This window comes from Sander lucioperca, chromosome 9 (genome assembly GCF_008315115.2).
Source record: "Sander lucioperca isolate FBNREF2018 chromosome 9, SLUC_FBN_1.2, whole genome shotgun sequence".
Taxonomy (NCBI): Eukaryota; Metazoa; Chordata; class Actinopteri; order Perciformes; family Percidae; genus Sander; species Sander lucioperca.
Window position 1 is genome coordinate 15988794 of NC_050181.1, and position 22112 is coordinate 16010905.

The following is a 22112-nucleotide window of genomic DNA, read 5'->3' on the forward strand; positions in this document are numbered from 1 at the left end:
CTCTTCTACAGTCCTCTAGTTTGTTTCAAAGGGAAGGAGAGGCAGCAGGTGTCATGTCTGTGTGACACATGCGAGTCCTACTGTATGTGATGTACAGAGTGAAGGTTTAACCACCCCCCCACCCCTGTCCTCATCTGGCTGGCCTGCATGTTTGTTTTCCTTCAGCTGATCATTTCTGCTCAATTGAGCTGTTCATCTGCTGATGATGTGGAATGTATTTGAAGACGAGGTGGGGGGGTGGGAGGGGGGGGACTGATGTGATTTAATCTGACGTTCCATGTGTCCTCCGGCCCAAACAGCAGATTAATAAACAGTAGTAGAGCCGTGAGCCGCCGTCCCCTCTAATGAGAGTCCAGACAGAAGTAGTCATTTTAAAATGTATAGCGTAGGGCTGCACAATATATCTTCATCGTGATATCGACTAGGGCTGAACGATTAATTGCATTTGCGATAATATCGCGATATGTTAAAACGCGATTTCCTAATCGCAAAGGCTGCGATTTGGTCACATGACTCGCGAGAGCAAATCAGTCTGCACTCCGTAGAGAAAGCATCAACTAGCACGCTAACGCTACACTGTACCTTGAGCTGATTTCTGTCATTCAAACAACTCTAAGTTGTAGTTTAAAACTTTTACAGCCATTTTAATAAAATGAAGGGTTTTATTCTGGTTCGAGTCTATACATGCAGTTAATGGATACAGACACGCAGACCTGAAGGCTCGGTTGGCAACTATTAGCTAGCTCTGATTAGCGGTTAGCTCCGGTTAGCGGTTAGCTAGCTCCGTTATAAAGATATGAGTGGAGGAGCTGCTACTGAGAGGGGTAACAACCAGACTCTGATAAATGATGTTCGGGGAGCTTTCACAGCAGCGTGGCCGCGGTGTTTCAACAGTTTTATTAGTACAGTTAATCCCACGGCAAGAACACCAGCAACTAGCTAACGCAACGATAGCCTCTCTGAACAAGTGCACACGACAGCACGCAACTTCACGAGGGGGAGGGGCTGGAGGCAGATCCTCTCTATGCACTGTAAAAAAAATACACTGTTGTGTGTGTGTGTGTGTGTGTGTGTGTGTGTGTGTATACTATATTTTTAATTTTTTAACTGTCTAGTGTGTAATTGTGTGTTGTTCATACTATAAAATGATTTATTGTTTGTCTTTGTTGAATAATACAGAAGACAAAGAGCTTAAAAAATAATCAAATCGCAATATTTGGGAAAAAAATTGCAATTACATTATTTTCAAAAATCGTTCAGCCCTAATATCAACTGGCGGAATAAACGCATCGCGGAAGGCTGCAACGCATCGCGATAGACAGTTTTTTTTGTGTTAGTTGAAAGAAAATATCAGTAGAAAACGTTTTTTTTTTTTTTTTTTTTTTTTATCGGTGCCTTTTATATTCAATTCAATGTTCAATAAAAGAATGTTGGAAATGGTTTGTTTTAAGTTCAACAAGCTGTTTGTTGTATTTTAGCAGAATGCTGAAAGCGGCAGAAATGCAGAACTGATTACTCTTTAATATCTGTTTATTTATCGCAAGTAATATTGTTATTGCGATATTTAACAACAATATCGCATATTTTCCTCATAACGTGCAGCCCTAGTATACTGTAGTGTCTCAATCAGCCCTTGGACAGACACTTAGTCTCTCCAGTTCCCTGAATCTGAATGATAAATTATACATATTATATAATTATATATATTATAAATGTTATAAGGCACTACTTACATCATCTAATCAATGTGCTTTCCCCCTGTCCCTTTATTTTTTCCCCACTCCCAAACTTCACTTGCTTTCTTTCTTCATCTCAACCTCCCTCTTTCTCCTCTCATGTCTCTCCTGTTCCTTCTCTCCTCTCCTTCTCCAGGACTCGGACTCCCCCCGCCACTCAACGGCCTCCAACAGCTCCACCTTCAGCAGCCCTCCCAGTCCCGCCTCCCCACACAAGACCAAGTCCCTGTCCCTGGAGAGCACAGACCGGATGAACTGGGACACATGAGCCTCGGCCAGCCTCTCGCCGCCCAAACCCCGCCCACCGACACCCCAGACCCCCCCCCCCCCCGACCCTCCGACCGACAGCACAGGACTCCAAGCCCTCCTCTCCCTCCTCCACCGCAGCCTCTCACCCCCCCCTCTCTGAATATTTCCGCTCACTGCCCAGAGAACTGCACCTCCCGGTGAACATTTGTCCCACTTTACAACCTCAATTTGTCTCTCATCGTACTTCCAAGGCGGGGCAGAAACACTGAGAAAGGGTCCGTCGTCTCTTCGAGGGAAATTCTGAGGGAGAAGTTATGAAAAATGAGTGGTAGTGTACATGTGGGTGCTGATGTTTGAGGGTGTGTGTGTGTGTGTGTGTGTGTGTGTGTGTGTGTGTGTGAGTGAGAGAGAAGCTGTATGCGCTTGCCAACGTGTGTGCATGTGTTTCATTCAGAAAGGGCATAAGCTATAGGAATGAAAAGCTCCCGACTTGGCTCTTTTTTTCCGCTATCGACCGAAGCATCGAGCTTCACGGACACAACTGTGTCCACCACGGCCCCCTGAGATTTATTCAGAGACTCGAACACCTCACAATGCAACAAAAGAGAAGAGGGTTATTATTGAGAGAAAGTGATTTGTACTTGTATATAGGACCCTTTGGGTTTTAGGGGACAATACTTTAATTTATTTATCAATCTTAGACAAGTAAAGGGAGGTTTGCTTCATGGCCTGAATCAGATGGGTGGAGTTGAACCCCTCCTCACTTCCCTCCTTAGCTTTCTCTTTGGGTGCTGCAAAAATAGAAAATGTTAAAAAATTTAAAAAAGAGAGAAAGAAAAGCAATGATTTTTGTTTTTTTTCTTTTGCTCATGATATTAAGTGCAGTGACTTTATAATATTTTTTTTTAATTTTGACCGTCAGCAAAAAGCTACAAGCAAGCGTTATTAATGCCAGCTCGTGTGACATCACCACAGCTCCTCTGTGCTACTCTCTCTTCCTCATTGGTCCATTGCGAGTGACATCATCCAGCAGCCCTGGACGATTCCTTTACTGTAGTGTAGACGTTCCACTTTGCTGTACAACCAAACTGACCAACTCACAGGTTCCCATCACAATAATGTACATAGGTTCAAAGTAGAGAGTAATATATGATAAGGAAAATACTATAGAGAACTACACGGGAAAGACAAAAAAAAAAAAAAGAAATCCTTTTATTTTCCTTTTTTTGTTTTGAGAGTGATTTGGGGTTGTATTCACACAAAAAGCCATTTTAAACCACTTTCCATTTTTCATTTTTTTTTACCAATTGATTTTAGATTTGTTTGTTTTATATTGTATGTATGACACGCATTGTGTGTTGTTGTTTTTTTTTTCCCCCACTCGGTTGACGTTTGAGCGAAGAAAACTCATGTATGGATCGACACTACTGCCCGTACCTTAGAGTGAACACGTGCATTTATCACACATGTATACACACACACACGCACACACACAGAGGTGGTGTTTTTATGCAGCAAATGCCTTGTCCTGCTCCTCCTGACTGTTGGAGGAGAAAATGCTCTGATCATTTAATCAACAGTTAGTGTGTGTGTGTCTGTTTCTAAATTGGCTGTGGTACCTGGATGGAAAGATCGGTCCTTCCACTGAGCTCGATTTAACCAAAAATGGACAAAAAGAGGGAGACTTTGACATATTTTAGTCTTTTGGACAGCCTTTGTGTGTTCTGAAGAAGGTCTAGTTGATCTGTTAAAAAAACACTAAAAAGAGAATGTAAACACTTAATATTTCAGCACCGTTTGTCTTGATAAAACACAGATAAAATAACCTCAGTGCTGCTTGTTGTTGTCTGTAAATTTAACAGGGCTGGATCTCTAAAAACACCCTCCAGGCGGTTTTTTCTTTTGGCAGGGTGGGAAGGCCTCTGAAAGAGCATTTTACGGCGTGGCAGCTCCTGGCTGCAGAGCAGGGCGTTCACAGCCAAAAACCCGTTACCTCTGTTCATCTCCTTCAGCTGACAGACAGATGGAAAAGCATTTTATGTGACGAGTCGCTCAAAGGGCAGAATGGGGTAAAACTGTAAGGGAACAATGTGCATGGAGCGGAAACTCCTGACATTAAACACTAACTCGAATGTGGTCATAGTGTGGTATTATCTGTGAGAAGAACGCACATACTGTACTCTAATGCTCAGTGCAGGGGGGCGGGGGGTGTGGGGGTTTAGGCTTAATGTACAGTACAGTGTCCTGGGTCAGAATCCTCCACTTTATTCCGCTTGTCTTGTTAGAAAGGGAAACAAAAACAAGTATTTTGGTGGTCATTCCTGAATCCTGCCGACTCCAGGTTAAAACACAAAGTAGCTCTAAACAACCCATTCCAAGTTATTTTATTTTTTTTAGTATTCCATTTTATATGAAGAGAGAGGGAGAGGTTTGGAGCGCCACAGTGTGACTCAGCTGGTTTTTATTCCAAACAACCACTTCTTTGAAACTTTTTAAGCTAGTGAGTCCCTAGTTCCTGCTGGAGTTTCTGTAGAATGTATTAGATGGAGGGGGGCGGGGGGGGGGCGGTGAGGAAACTGTCTTAGCCAGGTGTTTTTATTATTGGCCAATATTGTACAGAAACTGATCCTAGACATCCCAGTTTTAAGGAAAAGGGGAAGAGAAACTCAGGAAATGTCAGAACCAATGAATTTTCATTTAGGTGAAAATGAGTGTGTTAGAGGTTTGTCGGATGGATGGATGGATGGATGGCTGTGTGAAGTGAGGGAGAGCTGAATCTGTCTGTAGTGTACAGTAGATGTGACCAGGGTGGAGCCAGCAGGAAGAAAAGGTGGAGAGGACTAGAAGATAGAAGATGTTTTCAGGGGTGATGGGGGACAGGGGGTTTGATGGCTGAGGTGCCACAGTGGTAAGAAAATCCAACAAAAAATATTCGCCTTTGCATTTCAGTGAGGTCTTATCTACAGTACCTTCTATATTATTTTGCTCTTTCATATCATATTACACTTTTTGTTTTTTTTTGTTTTTTTTTTCTAGGATTGCTTTGTAATAATTTGTACAGTTTTGCATGTTATAGATGTAATCATTTTTGTTTTCGGTTTGTTGTTTTACTTGGACTTGCTACTTTTTGAACGGTTTGGGCGTTTTACTGAGGATAACCCACTACAGGTGATGTAGATTCTTTTTTGCACAAAAAAATATTTAAGGTGTAAGGTCAAAACAAAAAATAATGTATGGAACTGGCTGCCACACTTACGTGGAGAACTCATTATATTAACCTGACTCCGATGTATTTCAATAAAGCGGAGGGCTGTTACAAATACAAACCCAGTGTGTTACTGTGTGGTCATTACTTCTTTAAAAAAAACTTTATTACAAATGAACAACAAAAGTTCCGTTTTTACATCAATACAAGTTTTGCCACTTGAGGAAATGTTGGTCTAACATTTTACAGTAGCGATACATGTAAGGGCACATTTTCAAAAAGGATGGACTACTCAGAACTTTACTCTAATTCAAGGGCGCGCTATTATCTATTCATGTAAAAGTTCACCGCTGAACCGTCTGTTTATTCCAAACAGCCGTTGTACCGACTGTGCGTTAGCTGTATGCTAGCTAGCAACAGACACATCAGCTGTTCAGCCTGGTCTCTTCACAGTATAAACGCAAATCTCTCGCTCAAATTGGAAGATTTTACTTGCGTCTTTTCATTGACTTTGTATGGAATGACGCCGCCTGTAAACGTTGCTTAGCATTCTGTCTGAACAGTCATAAGGCAGGAGTTTGGATTCAGCTTCCCGTATATCAGCCCTTGAATTCTGGCAAACAGACATTTTCCTCTTTATCGTTACATACGTCATCACACCAAAGCAGTGAAGATCCTCGATATGACAAAACGATATGTTTTTAAAATGAGATGAGGTTTGTAAAGTTCAGCAGTCGTACACAGCATCTGTAAAGAGGGCTAGCTCCTCTCAAACTGGTGTGCTTACTGTATCTGTTACCTTCATGTGGAGTCTCAAATCGGCTGTAAAAAGAGGTAACACTTTACTTAAAGGTATCGACATAATCGTGACATGACACTGTCATAACTATGACATGACGCTGTCATATACGTATCATAAACAAGTTATAAACGCTTATGACTTCTGTCATTAAGTGTCATTCGGTTTTTGTCATGACAAGTTGACGTTGTTTGGGCTGTCTTGATTATGACAACTTGACATTAACCAGGATGACATCACCAGAAGATGCATTTGTCATGCCAACTTGACATTACATTTCTTTGGAGTGTCCTTATTAAGACAACTTGACATTTAACAGGATGACATTACGTCAAGTTGTCATGACAAAGACATCCTCTGGTAATGTCATCCTGGTTAATGTCAAGTCGTCATTACAAAGACATCCCAAATGTAATGTCAACTTGGCATGACCGAGACAACTTCTGGTAATGTCACTTTGATTAATGTCAAGTTGTCATAATCAAGACAAGCCAAACAATGTCAACTTGTCATGACAAAAACCGACACTCAATAACAGAAGTCCTACGCATTTATGACTTGTTTATAATGTTTATGACACGTTCATGACAGTGTCATGTCACAATTATGTTGATACCTTCAAGTAAAGTGTTACCAAACAAGAAGTGCCTTTATAAATATATTTTTTTAGCAGGTTACCAGAATTGTATTTGATGTTGAAAAGTAACGGAGACGTCAGTAGCTGAAGAGGTGCTAAATAGTTCATATGTAGTAAAAAAAACCTGCTCCACACTCCCGAGTGCTAAAAAACACAGACTAGAAGAGAAGGCTCTAGTAATGTCTGATGTCCATTCAGTCCTTCTTTTTACAAACCACTACAGTACAAATAAAAACCAATCCAGTGCAGTCTGTCAGTGTTGGTCCCATTTAGTTTTTGACTGGCTCAGTAACGTATGTCCAACAGTGAAGCCTTGTCGTCATGTTCCAGTGTTGGTTATCAGGACCTCAAAATCCCTCGTAGTTTTGTAAACTGGACAAAAATCATGTTGAAGTTGAGTTTTTGGGATCAGCTAGTGGGTCAAAGTAAAGCTGAGAGGACATTTTAAGGCATCAATCCACACTCAGTCCTGTCAGTCTGGCTGGATCTAGCTAACGTCACCACAGTGTTTGCTACTCTGCCTTTCTGTCAGGCTTACTGTGAACCCTCACACATTCGTTCTTTAACGTTCTATAAAAAGAAAGATAAGCCATCTTTCCTCCTTTCACATCTACCCGTCCAGTCACATCTTCCGGAGTGGCCGCCGTCCTGTTCAGGCTGTAGCTCCGTCCTCCTCCAGGACTCGGTGAATCCCGTTTCCGGGGATACCGAGGACAGCTTGGGTGGTGCTGGTGAGGTCCCTGACGCTGCTGTGCCGTGATTGGCTCTCCAGTCGTTGGGTGGAGCCGTGCCGTGACAGGCTGTCCAGGCGATTGGTGCTACAGTGTCTGGACTGCGATTGGTCGTTGAGGCGAGGCATGCTTCCGTAGGGCAGCCGGTCGTCCATGGCCCGGAAACTGGAGGCCGTGTATCTGGGACAAAGACCAACAACAGACAGCAGCATCAGGAGCGGGATTCTGTGGACCGACTCGGGACAGAGCCAAGATAAAGATATGAGACCCACCTGCCGTCCCGTGAGCGGTGCAGGCTGCCGTGGTAGCTGCTCATCTTGGAGCGTGCGCTGCGGACCGAGCCGGCCCGGCTGGTGCTGCCGCTGGGCGGCTCGTCCAACATGGCCAGGTGGGTGGACGAGGCGTGGGTGGAGGTCCCCTGGGTGGACGTGCCCCGGGACTTCCTCGCGATGGGCGTGTTGGGGTCCTTGAGCAGCAGCTGGGCAAAGTCGGGCTCCTGGAGCACCTGTCGGCTCTCGTTGACCATCCTGCTGCAGGACAGGGAGGGGGTGGAGCAGGAGGGGGAGGAGGGGAAAGTGGGGAGTGGAGGAAGGGAGGGCAGGGAGAGACGCAGGAGGGTGGGGAGGGAGAGGGGGAAGGTGGTGGGGTGGTGGGAGTGGTAGAAGAGAACGGAGGAGTGTGTGGAGCAGGCGGTGGGAGAGGGGGTTAATGCTCTGAGTTTGGAGGGGGGGGGGGGTGGGTGGGGGGTGGGGGGAAGTGAGCGCAGAGAAAGGCCCGTGTTCACCACCGAGCCACACACACCTACACACACCTGAACACACCCCTACACACACCTACACACATCGACACACACACTGAGTACAGGACAGCTGGCCTGACAGCAGGATATTTGAATATTGAATATCTTTGAATATCTCCAATGATTATTAAAAGGGCTGGGTATCTGGATACCAATTTTATAAAACAAAAATAAATTACAACATTACACATTACGACACAAATCTTTTTATTTATTTTTCGGCTCCTACAGCGTGAGCCCCGTCTCTGTGCGTAGCGTAGAGTTTTTCCTGCGTGTCTCTACGACGTGCGACGTCAGACAGCCAATCACAAACATTATTAGAGCTTGGTAGAAGCATGCTGCATGCTGATTGGCTCACTGACTGGTGCGATTTACTCCTTAGGTATTGAATGACAAGGCCTTTTTCGATACTCGATACTTTAAAAGTATTGAACTCGGTACCCAGCCCTAATTATTACAGTAGATTATGCACATCCAATTTATATGATAATTTAATTATATGATAATTTAATAATTTATAAACCTATACCTGCTACCAGTCCGAAAAGTGTTGACAGTGAGCCTATACTATATAAAAAAAAAAAATATATATATATATATATATATATATATATATATATATAGCCTATATTGGTCTATTTATAAATAGTCTGTGTCAGCTGAGACTTAAGGTACCCTGAGGAGTTTTAAATTAAACAAACAGTTATGTTTATACTCGCTGTTTCTCACCAAAGTATTATGTGTATGCTTGAGGCCTGACTAGTGTGCCAAATGCATTTCCTTCCTCCACAAGTAGAGCCGATTTTTGGAAAGAATTTAAAAGCAACATTGTTAAATCCATGTTTGCAGGGTTTAAGTCCTTTGCTGCATGTAATTCTCTCTCTCTCTCTCTCTCTCTCTCTCCCTATTGAATAAAGGCCAAGGATGCCCAAAAAAGAATCTTGCATTTTGCCTTCATTTGAGAGCCAACGGTGTAGAGACTAGTCTGACTGTGGATGTTGCCGTTATGAGGAATCATTGTTTGGTTGCGTTGAAACCAACAGTAATGACTAACATATAACTACGGGTCAAAACATTTACAGTAACTGTCTACACATTGAATTTATTTGTTATTGTGTCATTTTTTCTTTTCTTTCTTAATAGTTGAAACGTTGTTTTCATTCCACAGTATCTGAGCTAAGTCTGCATAGAGGTATTAGCTAGAATAAATGATGAGGTTTAAAAACTGTTTTTTGTTTTTTTCATTAAATTATCACTACAAAGAGATGAAACGCTTTGCATTCTGCTCGAGTTAAAGAATACTGGGACAAAACTTATGTAAGAAACCCTTTTAGAGACAGTTTGCTACTGAAATATTTAGCATCATAAATTTAAAACCAGTTTCTGTGAAGCTGTGCCAGGAGAGTGTACAGCTCGACAAACGGAGTGATAGCTTCCAGTGTGTATAAAGGACGTACTCTTTGCGTCTCTTGCCGTGGAAGAAGCTGGCCCACTCGAAGCAGGTCTTCTTACTGGCCACCCAGAACACCGAGGGGATTCCTACGATCAGCATCATCACGTACTTTACCAGGAACACAGCCAGGTCAGGACGACTGGTGCGCTCCACCTACAGGGCACACACACAGGAGACAGGGTTATTGTTTGGATGTATAGACGTGTGTGTGTGTGTGTGTGTGTGTGTGTGTGTGTGTGTGTGTGTGTGTGTGTACATCAATCACTGTAAGTGAGTCTGTTTGGTAGATTGCGGAGGAGGGAGAGAGACAGAAAAAAAGAAAGTTTGCTGCTAATACACCCACACAGTGTATGACCAGAGGGTATGAGTGTGTGTGTGGGGAGCTTGTTTAGGGGAGGACTGGCTAACGTTGGGTTGCATGGCAACAGCATCCTATTTCCAAACCCAGATTTTACATAAAGCATCGCTAATATCAAGGTTAGAGCTTGCCACATTTTATCCAGAAATATACAAAAATACACTTTGATGTAAGACTTTTTTTTAAAGTGTACATTTGTTTAAATACGCTTATACAAAATAATGATATACATGTCATGTGTATGTGTCTATATAAGAGCTGCAAAGATTAATCGATTAGTTGTCAACTATATAATTAAAAGCCAACAATTTTGATGATCGATTAATCGGTTTGAGTCATATATAAACAAATGAAAAATTCTTTGATTCCAGCTTCTTAAACTCAGTTTTACAGATCTGTCGACAATCAACAGTGATGATAGACAGTGATGAGCACGTAAACATGAGCATCTGTTAACTAATTAAAAGGTTCACGCCTCCTGACAGTGTCCATTCATTCCCTGTGTGTGTGTGTGTGTGTGTGTGTGTGTGTGTGTGTGTGTGTGTGTGTGTCTACTTTATATCATCCCTGACAGTTTTGCTGGAGGCATAAACAACACAGCAGCTCATCCATCTCTGACATGGCAGCTGATAACAAATAGTCCTTGTTGAAAAGAATAGGCAGCAGATTTTCTGTTGCTCTCCGTTGTTGTAGTTCTATTGTCTTATCACTTCTCTGGTATGGTCATGGTCATTCTACGGTATTAGACAGAATATATTGTTAATTTTAAAGAAGGCCTGGGGCCGAAATGTCATCTCAATAAAAATAGAGACATGCATATGGAGCCAAAGTGTGCCACACTTTTTTCTTACATTCAGTTAGGCAGAATGGCATCACAGCATTGAGCAGTGCAGGATATGGTTTAACAGATTTTAGGTCTGTGGTGTACTCTGTATGTTTCTGACAATGTTCACTTTATAAATATCCAGTGTTTACTCAGAAGTTTACAGCTTGTAATGTGGAGGAAAACCTGACCTGATTTCTGTCTACTGGTTGATCATATTTGTGGTCATTTAGGATTCAGGTTACTGTATGCCACTGTACATAAATATATCATGTTAAGGTAATAAATGTAAAACTGTGAAAATACAAACTGTGATCAGAAATTCAGTTACAGTGAGAGGTTTATTTCTAGGACGACGCTGTGCCAGTTCACTACACTGCTGCCATAGCAACAACACAACAGCTGCATCCAGTGAACCACAGGAACACTGTCTCCCACTCTCTTCCTATCTCTCTTTCTGTCTCTCATATGTGCACACACACACACACACTTTGCACTCATGCAGTCCCGCACACAGCGCTAGTCATCATGGCCTCATTATGACTGGGCCAGGCGGAGAGCCCCACGGCCCAGCCATCCACAGATACACTCATTACAGCACAGAGATAAGAGAGTGATCCTCATTACAGACTGTGTGTGGCACTCTCCGCTCCATCTACACAGTTAGCTTAAGGCTCCAATATCAAACTCATGCAGTTTATGAACCCTAGCCTAAAATGAGTTGCAAGACTGAAAAGACAGCCATCGTCTCTTCTAGAGCTGCAACGATTAATCGACTAGTTGTTAACTATTACATTTGTTAAATGTTTAAAGAGTCCAAATTCTCTCATTCCAGCTTCTTAAATGTGAATGTTTTCTGGTTTCTTCACTCCTCTGTGACAGTAAACTGAATATCTTTGAGTTGTGGAGAAAACAAGACATTTGAGGACGTCATCTTGAGCTTTGGGAAACACTGATCGACATTTTCTGACATTTTACAGTCCAAACAACTAAAATAAATAATCAACAGATTAATCGATAATGAAAGTAATCGTCTTTTCCTTCGTTTGACCAATCTCATGTGGTTTGACTCAGTCACTACTGTGTGTATGTGTGCGTGTGTGTGCGTGCGTGCGTGCGTGCTGTGGAGAGGAAGGGTCGAGCATTGCTGTTGAGCTGAGTGGAGGTACGAGCCTCAGGGAAGGCTTTTAAGATAAATATAGCAAAGCACTTCACTTTACAAGTTTACTGATGCACGTTATTGACTTAGTGTGTGAATGTACGTGTGTGCGTTCATGAACAGAGAGGGTTTGAGGTGGGGGGTGGAAAGTTGAAACTTTACACCTAGAGGCATCTCTACAGTACACTACTGTACAGTGTCTGATAACAGCACAGCACTCAGCTGTGCAGCACACGTCGCCTGTGCTCAGATCTGCTGGGATTGTGATGTGGTGCAGCTCAACCCCTCTGACCCCGTCCTCTGCAGTAAACACACACACACACACACACACACACACACACACACACACACACACACACACAGGATTACTGCACTGCTCTCTTACACAATGCAGTGTTTACGTGACAGATTGAGAGCACCATCTGACTTTACTCACTGCTCTTGCATGTCATGCATCTTTGCTGACAGCTGAAACGCGATATTTACCATATCATATCATACATACAAATAGTTTGTACAGGAGCGGTGAAGTCAAAGGGTCTTGGTAGCCAAGTGGTTACAGCGCATGCCATACAACCCAATGTCCGGCCTTGGGACCTTTGTTGCATGTCATACCGCCCCCCCTTCTCCATTTCTACACTGTCGTCTGTCAGATAAAGGCAAACATCTTAAAAAATAAACAGTGAGCTGAGATCCAGATAAAGCAAAAAGAACACACACGCACACACACACGCACGCACACACGATAATAGTCTGCACACCTGCAAACACTCGTTCACTCTCTGCTCTACCACAACAATCAGAATCCACTTTAAACATGCAGCGGTGAAAGCGGATGTACTAAGGCGTGCTCATATGGGAGGTGATACCTGGCTGAAAGGAACAGAGAACAACAGAGAGAGATGTCTGAATTATTAACAGCTCTATCAGATGAGATGTAGTGTGTGTGTTGATGCTGGAGGCTGCGTTAGAGTTATCACTAGACTCTCATATATGAGTGTGTGTGTGTGTGTGTGTGTGTGTGTGTGTGTGTGTGTGTGTGTGTGTGTGTGTGCTAGTGCACTTTGTGTTGGACGTTGTGTTTAAATGCACACAGTATCTGGTCATATTCAAGACAATCTCACTGAGCATCCTGCTCGCTAATGTCTCTGTGTGCAAACACATCTGGCAGTTAACAGCCTTCTCCCAGCTGTTACCTCCTGCTCATTCTTCTTGCTTCCTTACAAAAGTCCCAGTTGTACATCTAATGTGTACAAACATCTGTGCAAACTGTGCTGAACATCAATGAATAAATGCATCAGCGTCTCATATCAACTTTAGTGAGGGGTCTGTTAAGGTATTATGGTTCCATGAGTTTTATTAATTATCATTTGTTCATTTTCTGTACACTTGTATGCAAAGCTGTCTCATGCCGTTGTTTGAGCTGTGTCATTGAGATGCAGTCAGAGGGCCTTCTAGAGGTTTATTGTGACAGGTGCAGGTACATTCCTGGGCTACAGGCTTGGGACCATTATAGAAATCTGGTCTTCTGTGTGTTTCTGCATTATGAGATATGTTTGTATACAGCAACACAAACATTTTATATTGCAATAATTACATACACACCAATATCCTGTTTACATGTGTGATAAGCTTACTAGGACTTTTTTATCACTTTTTTCCGACATACTATACTATGACTTTTTTCGACATAATATACTATGACTATTATTGACATACTATACTATGACTTTTTTTTGACATACTATACTATGATTTTTTTATCACTTTTTTTAACATGCTATAATATTACTATTTTTGACATACTATACTATGACTTTTTTTTTTGACATACTATACTATGACTTTTTTTCGACATACTATACTATGACTAATATTGACATACTATACTATGACTTTTTTATCAATTTTTTTCAACTTACTATGCTATTACGATTTTTTAACATCCATAATTTAGCTGGTCCATGGCTTAGTGGTAAGCATTTCTCCTGCTAACACCAGCATGTACACAGTGCAGTCTCTGACTCCTTGTTCAATCCCCAGTCTTGGCTGTGCCTTTTTATGTGGAGTATGCATGTTCTCCTAGACTTTATTTGACATTCAATGACTTTTTTCGACATACTATACTATGACTATTATTGACATACTATACTATCACTTTTTTTCGACATACTATACTATGAATATTACTGACATACTATACTATGACTTTTTTTAACTTACCATACTATGACTTTTTTCGACATACTATGACTTTTTTTCGACATAATATACTACAACTATTATTGAGATGCTATACTATGACTTTTTTTCGACATACTATACTATGACTTTTTCGACATACTATACTATCACTTTTTTTCGACATAATATACTATGACTATTATTGACATACTATACTATGACTTTTTTTCGACATTAATATACTATGACTTTTTTATAAATTTTTTTCAACTTACTATGCTATTACAATTTTTTAACATCCATAATTTAGCTGGTCCGTGGCTTAGTGGTAAGCATTTCTCCTGCTAACACCAGCATGTAGACAGTGCAGTCTCTGACTCCTTGTTCAATCCCCAGTCTTGGCTGTGCCTTTTTTGTGTGGAGTATGCATGTTCTTCCAGACTTTATTTGACATTCAATACAATGACTTTTTTCGACATACTATACGATTACTTTTTTTTGATATACTACATATGACTTCATTCAACATACTATACCATGACTTTTTTTATAATTTTTTTCAACATACTATACTATGACTTTTTATGACTTTTTTTTTACATACTATACTATGTTTTTTTTAGACATACTCATACTTTCAGCTAGAAAATAAATTCCATTCGTACAATGTTCTACATCTTTTGGCATTATTGAATATTATAAAGCCAATCAATTAGTTTGGTGTTAGCTTTTCAAAATATTCCACATCTTTTTACATTAGTGGTGTTATTCAACTTTTCAATTCATACTAATTAAAACCATTCACACTTTTCCAACTATTCTCACTACTTCACCTTCTTCTTACGCAGTCAAGCTAGCATTCCAGTTTAGCTTTAGCAATTTAGCTTTTCAGCATTCACACGCATTTCCTGCGGGAAATGCATTTTCTAGTTATTATTGTTTCTGTTAAAATACAATGCACAGTTGCTTATGCATAACAGTGTAGGGCTGGGCGATATGGAGAAAATCAAATATCACAATATTCTTGACCAAATACCTCAATGTCGATATTGCGACGATGTTGTAGGGTTGGCTGTTGGTGCTTTCACAAAATATTTGCACAATGACATTTTTATAAATAATTATCAGTAATATGGATATAATGACTAAGTAGATAAAGACAAATAATAGAACAGCTAGAACAGTCTGAAGTTCAGAAAATTGCATCACTTTACTGTAATGCAGCCTTTAAAACCAGGAAAAGACAACCATATTAAGATATTACGATAAACAAAATCTAAGACGATATCTAGTCTCATATCACGATATTGATATAATATGTATATATTGCCCAGCCCTTTAACAGAGTCAGGCATGTTACCTGGTAGGGGCAGGGGATGTGATAGTCTCGACACCTCTCCTGGACCCAGGTGGTCTCCCAAATGGCACGGTAGCTGTTCTCATAAAGGTAGCAGGCCAGAACGGCCAGCAGAGGGACCAGGTAGAGCACAGAGAACACGCCGATACGGATCATGAACTTCACCAGTTTCTCCTGGTTCTCCTTCTCCAGCGGAATCTCCATGCGCACTCGGTTTAGTGCTGCTATGCCTGCCAGTAGCAGCGCCACACCGACCTAGGATGATATGACACAGGGGCGGGGGGGTTATCTTGTGTAACAGATCATACAGTACAGACGGCAGCCTGTTATCTGCTTTCATTTAATTAATGAATACTTTCTACACATATCAGTTTTTAGTCTTTGTTGTTTGTTATTTGTTGTTTCATTTTCATGTTAAAAAAAAATTTTTTTTTTAGACATATCCTTAATCGCAAAACAAGGGATTATCTATTAGAAACAATTTAGAACAACCCATCCCATCAAGATGAAGTTGTGGGGCATCAGTATTAAATTAAAATAGATACCACTATTTTTTTTTTACAGCATCTCTTGTTGTTCTTTATCTAGTTCTTCCTCACCACTACGTCCAACCCCAGTGGGGCCAGCAGGAACCAGCGCAGGGCTGTCAGGTTGTAAAGCCCCACAAAGCAAACCCCACTGACACTGTCGCCCTCGATCTTGTTCATGGCGAGCAGGCTAACTGTGAGGACGCCGGGGATGCCCCAGGCACAGGCGTGGAAGAGGAGGGCCTTCTTCTCTATTGCCTCACTGCCCCACTTAGGAACAGCAGCCAGGAACCAGGTGATGGTCAGAATGACCCACCAGACACTGCCGGCCATGGTGAAGAAATACAGCACCATGAAGAGAAGGGTGCAGGCCTGGGACGGAGACAGGATGTACAGGTTCAGGATCAATATCAATATCTAGACAGTAGAAAAACACAGATACACAGCCAAGAAAAGATTTTCTTACCTTATTATGGGAGCCTTGGGTCACTGTTGAAGCCCTAAACCTCCCAGGACTCGCTGAGTTACAGGAAACTTTGTCCTCCAAGAGAAAGCCCAGGAAGAACACTAGAGACACCATCATGTAGCACACAGCATAGAATATGATTGGACGCTCTGGGTAGCGGAATCGCGATACATCGATGAGGAAAGTCAGGAAGGTGAAGAGGGTGGCGGACAGACAGACGATGGACACCACCCCGATGAAGTAGCGTGCAAACGTCAGCTCCTCGCGCGTGAAGTACATGTTGGGACAGGGGGGAGAGCAGTCGCGGATCCCCATGAAGGAGTAGCTGAGCTCTGGGTCGATTTTGAGTTCTCTGGGACACCAAAAGCCGTAGTCCCGCTGGACGGCGACGGGCGATTCGGTTGTGTCTGAGCTGGACAGGAGGTCCACAGGACGGGGGTAAGGCTCGTCACAGTCTGGGAATCTGAGAGGAGATGAGAGATGATGATCTCAGGGTCATTTTAGCTGTAAGATTACATATACTGCCAACACTATATTACTGCCAATTAGTTTCAAAAGCATTAAGATTGATGAATACATGTTCTCTTATATCAGTGCAGCACGAAGGAGAAAGAATTCAACTTGCAGAGACTTGAAACTTGTCTGAGAGGAAAAATCCACTCTGTTTTTATTTTATAAGTAACTTTATCACTATGTTGTCAAACAGCTAAATACATATTTTGCCAGTTTTCTTGGGATATTTCTGTCGGCCAGACTTGAACCGGCAACAATGGATTATTCGGTCAGCGTCCCAGACCACTGAGCTACTAGAAAGATACATATTTCTAATGCAAACCTCACTCCTTATTGTTTGTAAGTTTATTTGATTAGGACAATGCACATTAATCAACATTTCTGTAAATGCGCCAGTGTTAACCAGTCGGCTAATTTTCAACTGTAGTCCTAATTACCTAGCATGCATGTCTTTATGGTGAGAAGAAACCAGAACACCCGGACACTTGCTGTGAGGCAGAAGTGCTAACCACTGAGCCACCGTGCTGCTCTGGCTATGCCCTTCCTTAGCAGAATTTTTTTAAATCAGTCTTCTAAACCACGTCTGGAATGTTACAGTGAGCCATTGAGCCAAACTCTCTCACCCCATTCGGCATTCCCCCAGAAGAAATGCTTTTGCCCAAAACCAAACAGGGTATGCTTGCCTTCTCCTCCTTACTAACATGACTACTACTACTCAAATGGAAAAGATGCTTCTTGTTCTCACTGGATTAGGGACATTTTGCTATGTTTGAAAATTGAGAAATAAAAGTGAATACATTTGACAAAATTGTGAAACCTGAGACTGTTTCTGAGCAACTGCTCCAAACCATTTTACTCTATTTTTAATATGTTTTGTTCCATGTAATGTTAGTCAATTTTTATGTGCAACCTTCTTAGTTTGTCATTAATGGGTTAGTGTGTGTTTGCGTGTGTATGCTATATGTCAGCCAGGTGCCTGACGTTGAGTTAACAGGAAAGATTGAACTCTTTTAAAACGCTTACCTGTTCTGTTCCTTCATGGTATTCAATTGAAAAACAACTCTGAGAATGATTTATTTTTAAACATCCAAATGTACTCACTGTTTTTCTTCAAGGTTTCATTCATTGTGTGAATGCGATGGTTTATACTGTGTTGGCCATGTCTGTGCACTGTGCTGCTGCTTCTAATCTGATGTGTGGTTGACTGAATGAATTATCCGGCTGCAAAAATAATAGTTTGAAATAAATGTAATTGTTTAGCAGCCACTTCCCAAAACCATGCTATTCTTCTGAGCCTCTTCTTCTTCTGTGGTTCAAGTGAATGACTTTTGACATACTTGCTTATTGCCACTATTGCTTGTGGCTGCATTTCTCCTCTCACAAAAGTAAAATCTGCTTAAATTTCTGATGCAGCAGGGTTGTTACCGCTGAGATAAATCCAGGGGATAAGAGTTATTGCTGTTGTACCAACCTGTCGCAGTCCATCTCCTGCGGCCAGCTGACACCAAACATGTCCATTAGTTTGTAGCAGTCGCTCTTGGCCTGCAGACAGAGGCGGCGGCAGGGCAGAGTCATCCGCCCGTACTCGGTACACACCGGGGCGTAGAGCGCGCACAGGAACATCCTGAGCTCCGGAGAGCACTGCAGGTTCACCATGGGATGGAACGGCTGCAGTTGGAGACACAGAGAAAGATATTTAAACACACCAGCACAAAATAATGAAACTCTTTTATTTGCAACAGTTCACAAAGACAACACCGTAGCACAGTCCCAAGCCAGAGTGGTATTCCCACTTGACAATGAGTGCCAAAGAGTCAAAGAGAGGCACAAAGAAATCGGTGGAGCATGTCTCTGATACATTTCTGGAGATGAGTCCATAAAAACAACTCTGGCCTCTTTCCTAATAATCTCCTCCACCCCCATAATATTAGGCTCCCCCTTCCTCCATCTCCTCTCTCGTCCTTCCCTTAGACCTTCAGATAGGAGGGGCACATCAAGCTGGGCAACCCCCACCATTCACACACACACACACACACACACACACACACACACACACACACACACACACACACACACACACACACACAGGGCTGCTGCTGACAGGGCCTTTGTGTTAAATGGAGGACCACGCTGTGACTGACTGACACACTGCGGTAACATGCATACACTCACACACACATAAGCCAAAATGTACCAACGGAAGTATATTATTTACATGCTCACACACCCACTTACCAGCACAATAATGGTCTCACATATAAACTGAGCCAAGAGGCGTTGTGAGTGCAGGAAGCATCTGTAAGGCATGTTGTTGATATGCAAATGCCTAGGGGAGTGTGTGGTGTGTGTGTGTGTGTGTGTGTGTGTGTGTGTGTGTGTGTGTGTGTGTGTGTGGTGTGTGCGTGCGTGTGTGTGAGTGTGTGTGAATTAATGAGTGGGAAAGCAAATATACAAATCCATGTGTCCAAGAGCGCATTGTTACATATTTCTGTCTACATGAATTTGCATATACCTCTGGTGTTTGTTACAGAAAGGCCTCCAGCCACACCCAAGTCAGTCAGACACATGCTAGCCGCCCTCCCCCAAAGTGTAAAGACAGAGGTCTGTATGACAGACAGGGACAGGGAGGGAGGGGGAAGGGAGGGGTGAGGAGAGGACAGGCAGGGGGCAATTTGTCTTGTTAGAGGGGTGGATATTAAAGGATGTGTCAGTGCAGTTTAAACAAGTTAAGCATTTTGTTCTGCCTCTTACATTAAACAGAGAGAGGGACATGCACATGGTCTCCTCTTAACTGAGGTTTTGTTGAAGAAAGTATGTTGGGAATATGTAAAGTCTGGCCAACATTTAGCTCTCTTTATCATTTATGACACTTTAAGAGAGCTATTATTGAATTTCAGCCACATATTAAAAAAAAAAAAGCTGCAACAGACAAAGGGGGAGCAGCTGGAGTTGACTAAGTTTATGTAGAAACATATTATGCTCAGTTTACACAGATGGTGAGTCTGTTTGTTCTTTTCTGACCCAGATGTAAGCATAAAAAACTCAACACATCTGTGCCACATATTAAGACATCTCAAGATTGGATTTTGGATTTAAAAAAGGTGTTTTACTTCCCTTTAATCCTACATGTAATACATTGTACGTTGTACTCATTGTACGTTGTACACAGCCCTGGAAATGAAACAAAAAAAAAGCATTTTGCTATCATCGGAACACTTTTAGCTCAGAATGCAGCAATCCTTTTAGAGAACCAGTGATGACTGATTTTTACTCTGATCTTCTCAATTGTTACCACCGTAACTGCGATCAGATTTGAACAGACTATTGTAATGTGTTCCCACCATATGTCCACACCATCAGTACATATCCTTCTCCTGACAGCATGTTTGCCTGCCACCCACATGGGATGTCTTTATGTAAAAAGGATTATAATGGGTGTTAGGCTTGGCCCTTAAAGCACAAAGCAGGCACATCCATGCTGCTTTTGTCATCGCATTGTTCTTATCACTTTTCTAGCAAGATGACACCGAGCTGGCTGTGTGTGTGTGTGTGTGTGTGTGTGTGTGTGTGTGGGAGGAGGGGGGGGAAGGGGGAGGGGGGATAGAACGCAATTATGAGACAGACATATGGGCATTGAGGTAATCAGACTGGTTAGTTCCTTCCACTGTGAGGGATCAGGGATGGATGGGTGATGACAAGGGCTTATATGCAGACGTAGAATCCATAACGCGAGTCTTCAAGCGCTCATATTATGCTTTTTGGCTTTTCCCCTTTCCTTTATTGTGTTATATATCTTTTTTGTGCACGTTATAAGTTTACAAAGTGAAAAAGCCCAAAGTCCACCCCAAAGGGACTTACCATCTCCAACAGAAAACACTGTTCACTAACTGCTCCAAACAGCTCTATTGTAGTCCAGCATTTACTTCAGAGACAAATGTGCGTCACTTTGTAACACACGTTATAATGCTCGCCTAGCTGCTAGCGTGGCACACCCTCATACTCTGCTTCTGACTGGCTAGTAGTCCTTACCTAGCTACTGAGCATGTGCGACTCCCAACAAAGATGGGACAGAAGTGTGATGTCTCACTCTGTAGCTAAAACAGAGAGCTCAACACACAGGGTGAAAAGAGGAGCTGCAGCAATGTGCAGTACAACAAAAATATGGTGTTTTTTTAAAAAATTAAACCATGTAAACCTATTCTGGTACAACCTCTAAATACAACTATGAACCTGTAAATGAGCATAATATGAGCACTTTAACTCAGCGGAGTATTCATATGCACCGCAGAGGATCATTTTAGGTGACTTACACGCCTGTCATAAGGGGCTCAATCAACCAGTCGGTCGTGTCATTTTTGTGCAAACGGAGTCATCACGTTTCATTGAGCATCACTGTACACTACGAGGACACAACACCACAAGCACTCGTCGCGTGCTCTGAGCCAGAGTCATCTATTAACTTATCTATAAACACATCTGCTATAAGAGTGATCCACCTTGAAATGGGTCTATTACCGTGACACACAGAATCCTTTGAGTCTTACATTTCAGTTTTCTCATGGAATTTCTCCCAAAAGTCTTAAGTATAGATACATATACTGTAGACAGATAGAAGTAAGATAGGACAGCTGTAGACAGGAAAGTGGGGAGAGATGGAAAATGACATGCATGAAAGGGCCACGGTTAGGAATTGAACCCTGGTCACTGCAGTAAAGACTGAGCCTTGCTTTATGGGGCGCACGCTCAACCGGGTGAGCAACCAGGGCGCCCCCGCCTAAATTGTACCAATGTCTTAATGTTCATTATTGATTAATATGCAAAATATTTTTGTCAAATTTGAGAAGCTAGCAGTAAACTTTAGGCATCTTTAAAAATGGCAAAGGATTGTCAAAAAATGCTGGTTCATTTTCTGTGAATCCACCAATCCTTTAATCAATTTGTAGTAAAATAATCCATATCATAAGCCATCGTAATTTACCAAATGATGAACAAAACCGATACAAAAGTCATGAAAGTTTAACCTGTATATGCTGATCAGGAAGTATCTAACTGTTGACATCAACAAAAGCAGTTGGAAATAAATAAAAGTAGACATGTATAGTGAAATACTACAGTG

General features: G+C 42.0%; 2 protein-coding genes across 13 annotated transcripts in view; one reads left to right on the plus strand and one right to left on the minus strand.

Annotated features, from left to right (window-relative positions):
* Positions 1–5212, plus strand: part of cdc42bpab (CDC42 binding protein kinase alpha (DMPK-like) b) — a 103331-nt gene extending 98119 nt beyond the window's left edge. For all 9 annotated transcript variants that reach the window (XM_036005369.1, XM_036005366.1, XM_036005368.1 and 6 more), the window contains one exon: positions 1873–5212. In XM_036005369.1, the coding sequence (XP_035861262.1) occupies positions 1873–2004 (132 nt within the window). In that variant the 3' untranslated portion in view covers positions 2005–5212. The remainder of the gene's footprint in view (positions 1–1872) is intronic.
* A 1559-nt stretch (positions 5213–6771) lies between these two features.
* Positions 6772–22112, minus strand: part of fzd3a (frizzled class receptor 3a) — a 28083-nt gene continuing 12742 nt past the window's right edge. For 2 of the 4 annotated variants that reach the window (XM_036005375.1, XM_036005376.1), the window contains exons 3-9: positions 18468–18664; positions 16484–16946; positions 16090–16389; positions 15494–15745; positions 9614–9762; positions 7630–8070; positions 6772–7537 (exon numbers count right to left, since the gene is read on the minus strand). In XM_036005375.1, coding sequence (XP_035861268.1) covers positions 7279–7537; positions 7630–8070; positions 9614–9762; positions 15494–15745; positions 16090–16389; positions 16484–16946; positions 18468–18664 — 2061 coding nt within the window. In that variant the 3' untranslated portion in view covers positions 6772–7278. The remainder of the gene's footprint in view (positions 7538–7629; positions 8071–9613; positions 9763–15493; positions 15746–16089; positions 16390–16483; positions 16947–18467; positions 18665–22112) is intronic. The other 2 variants (XM_031295446.2, XM_031295445.2) reach the window with 2 other exon arrangements.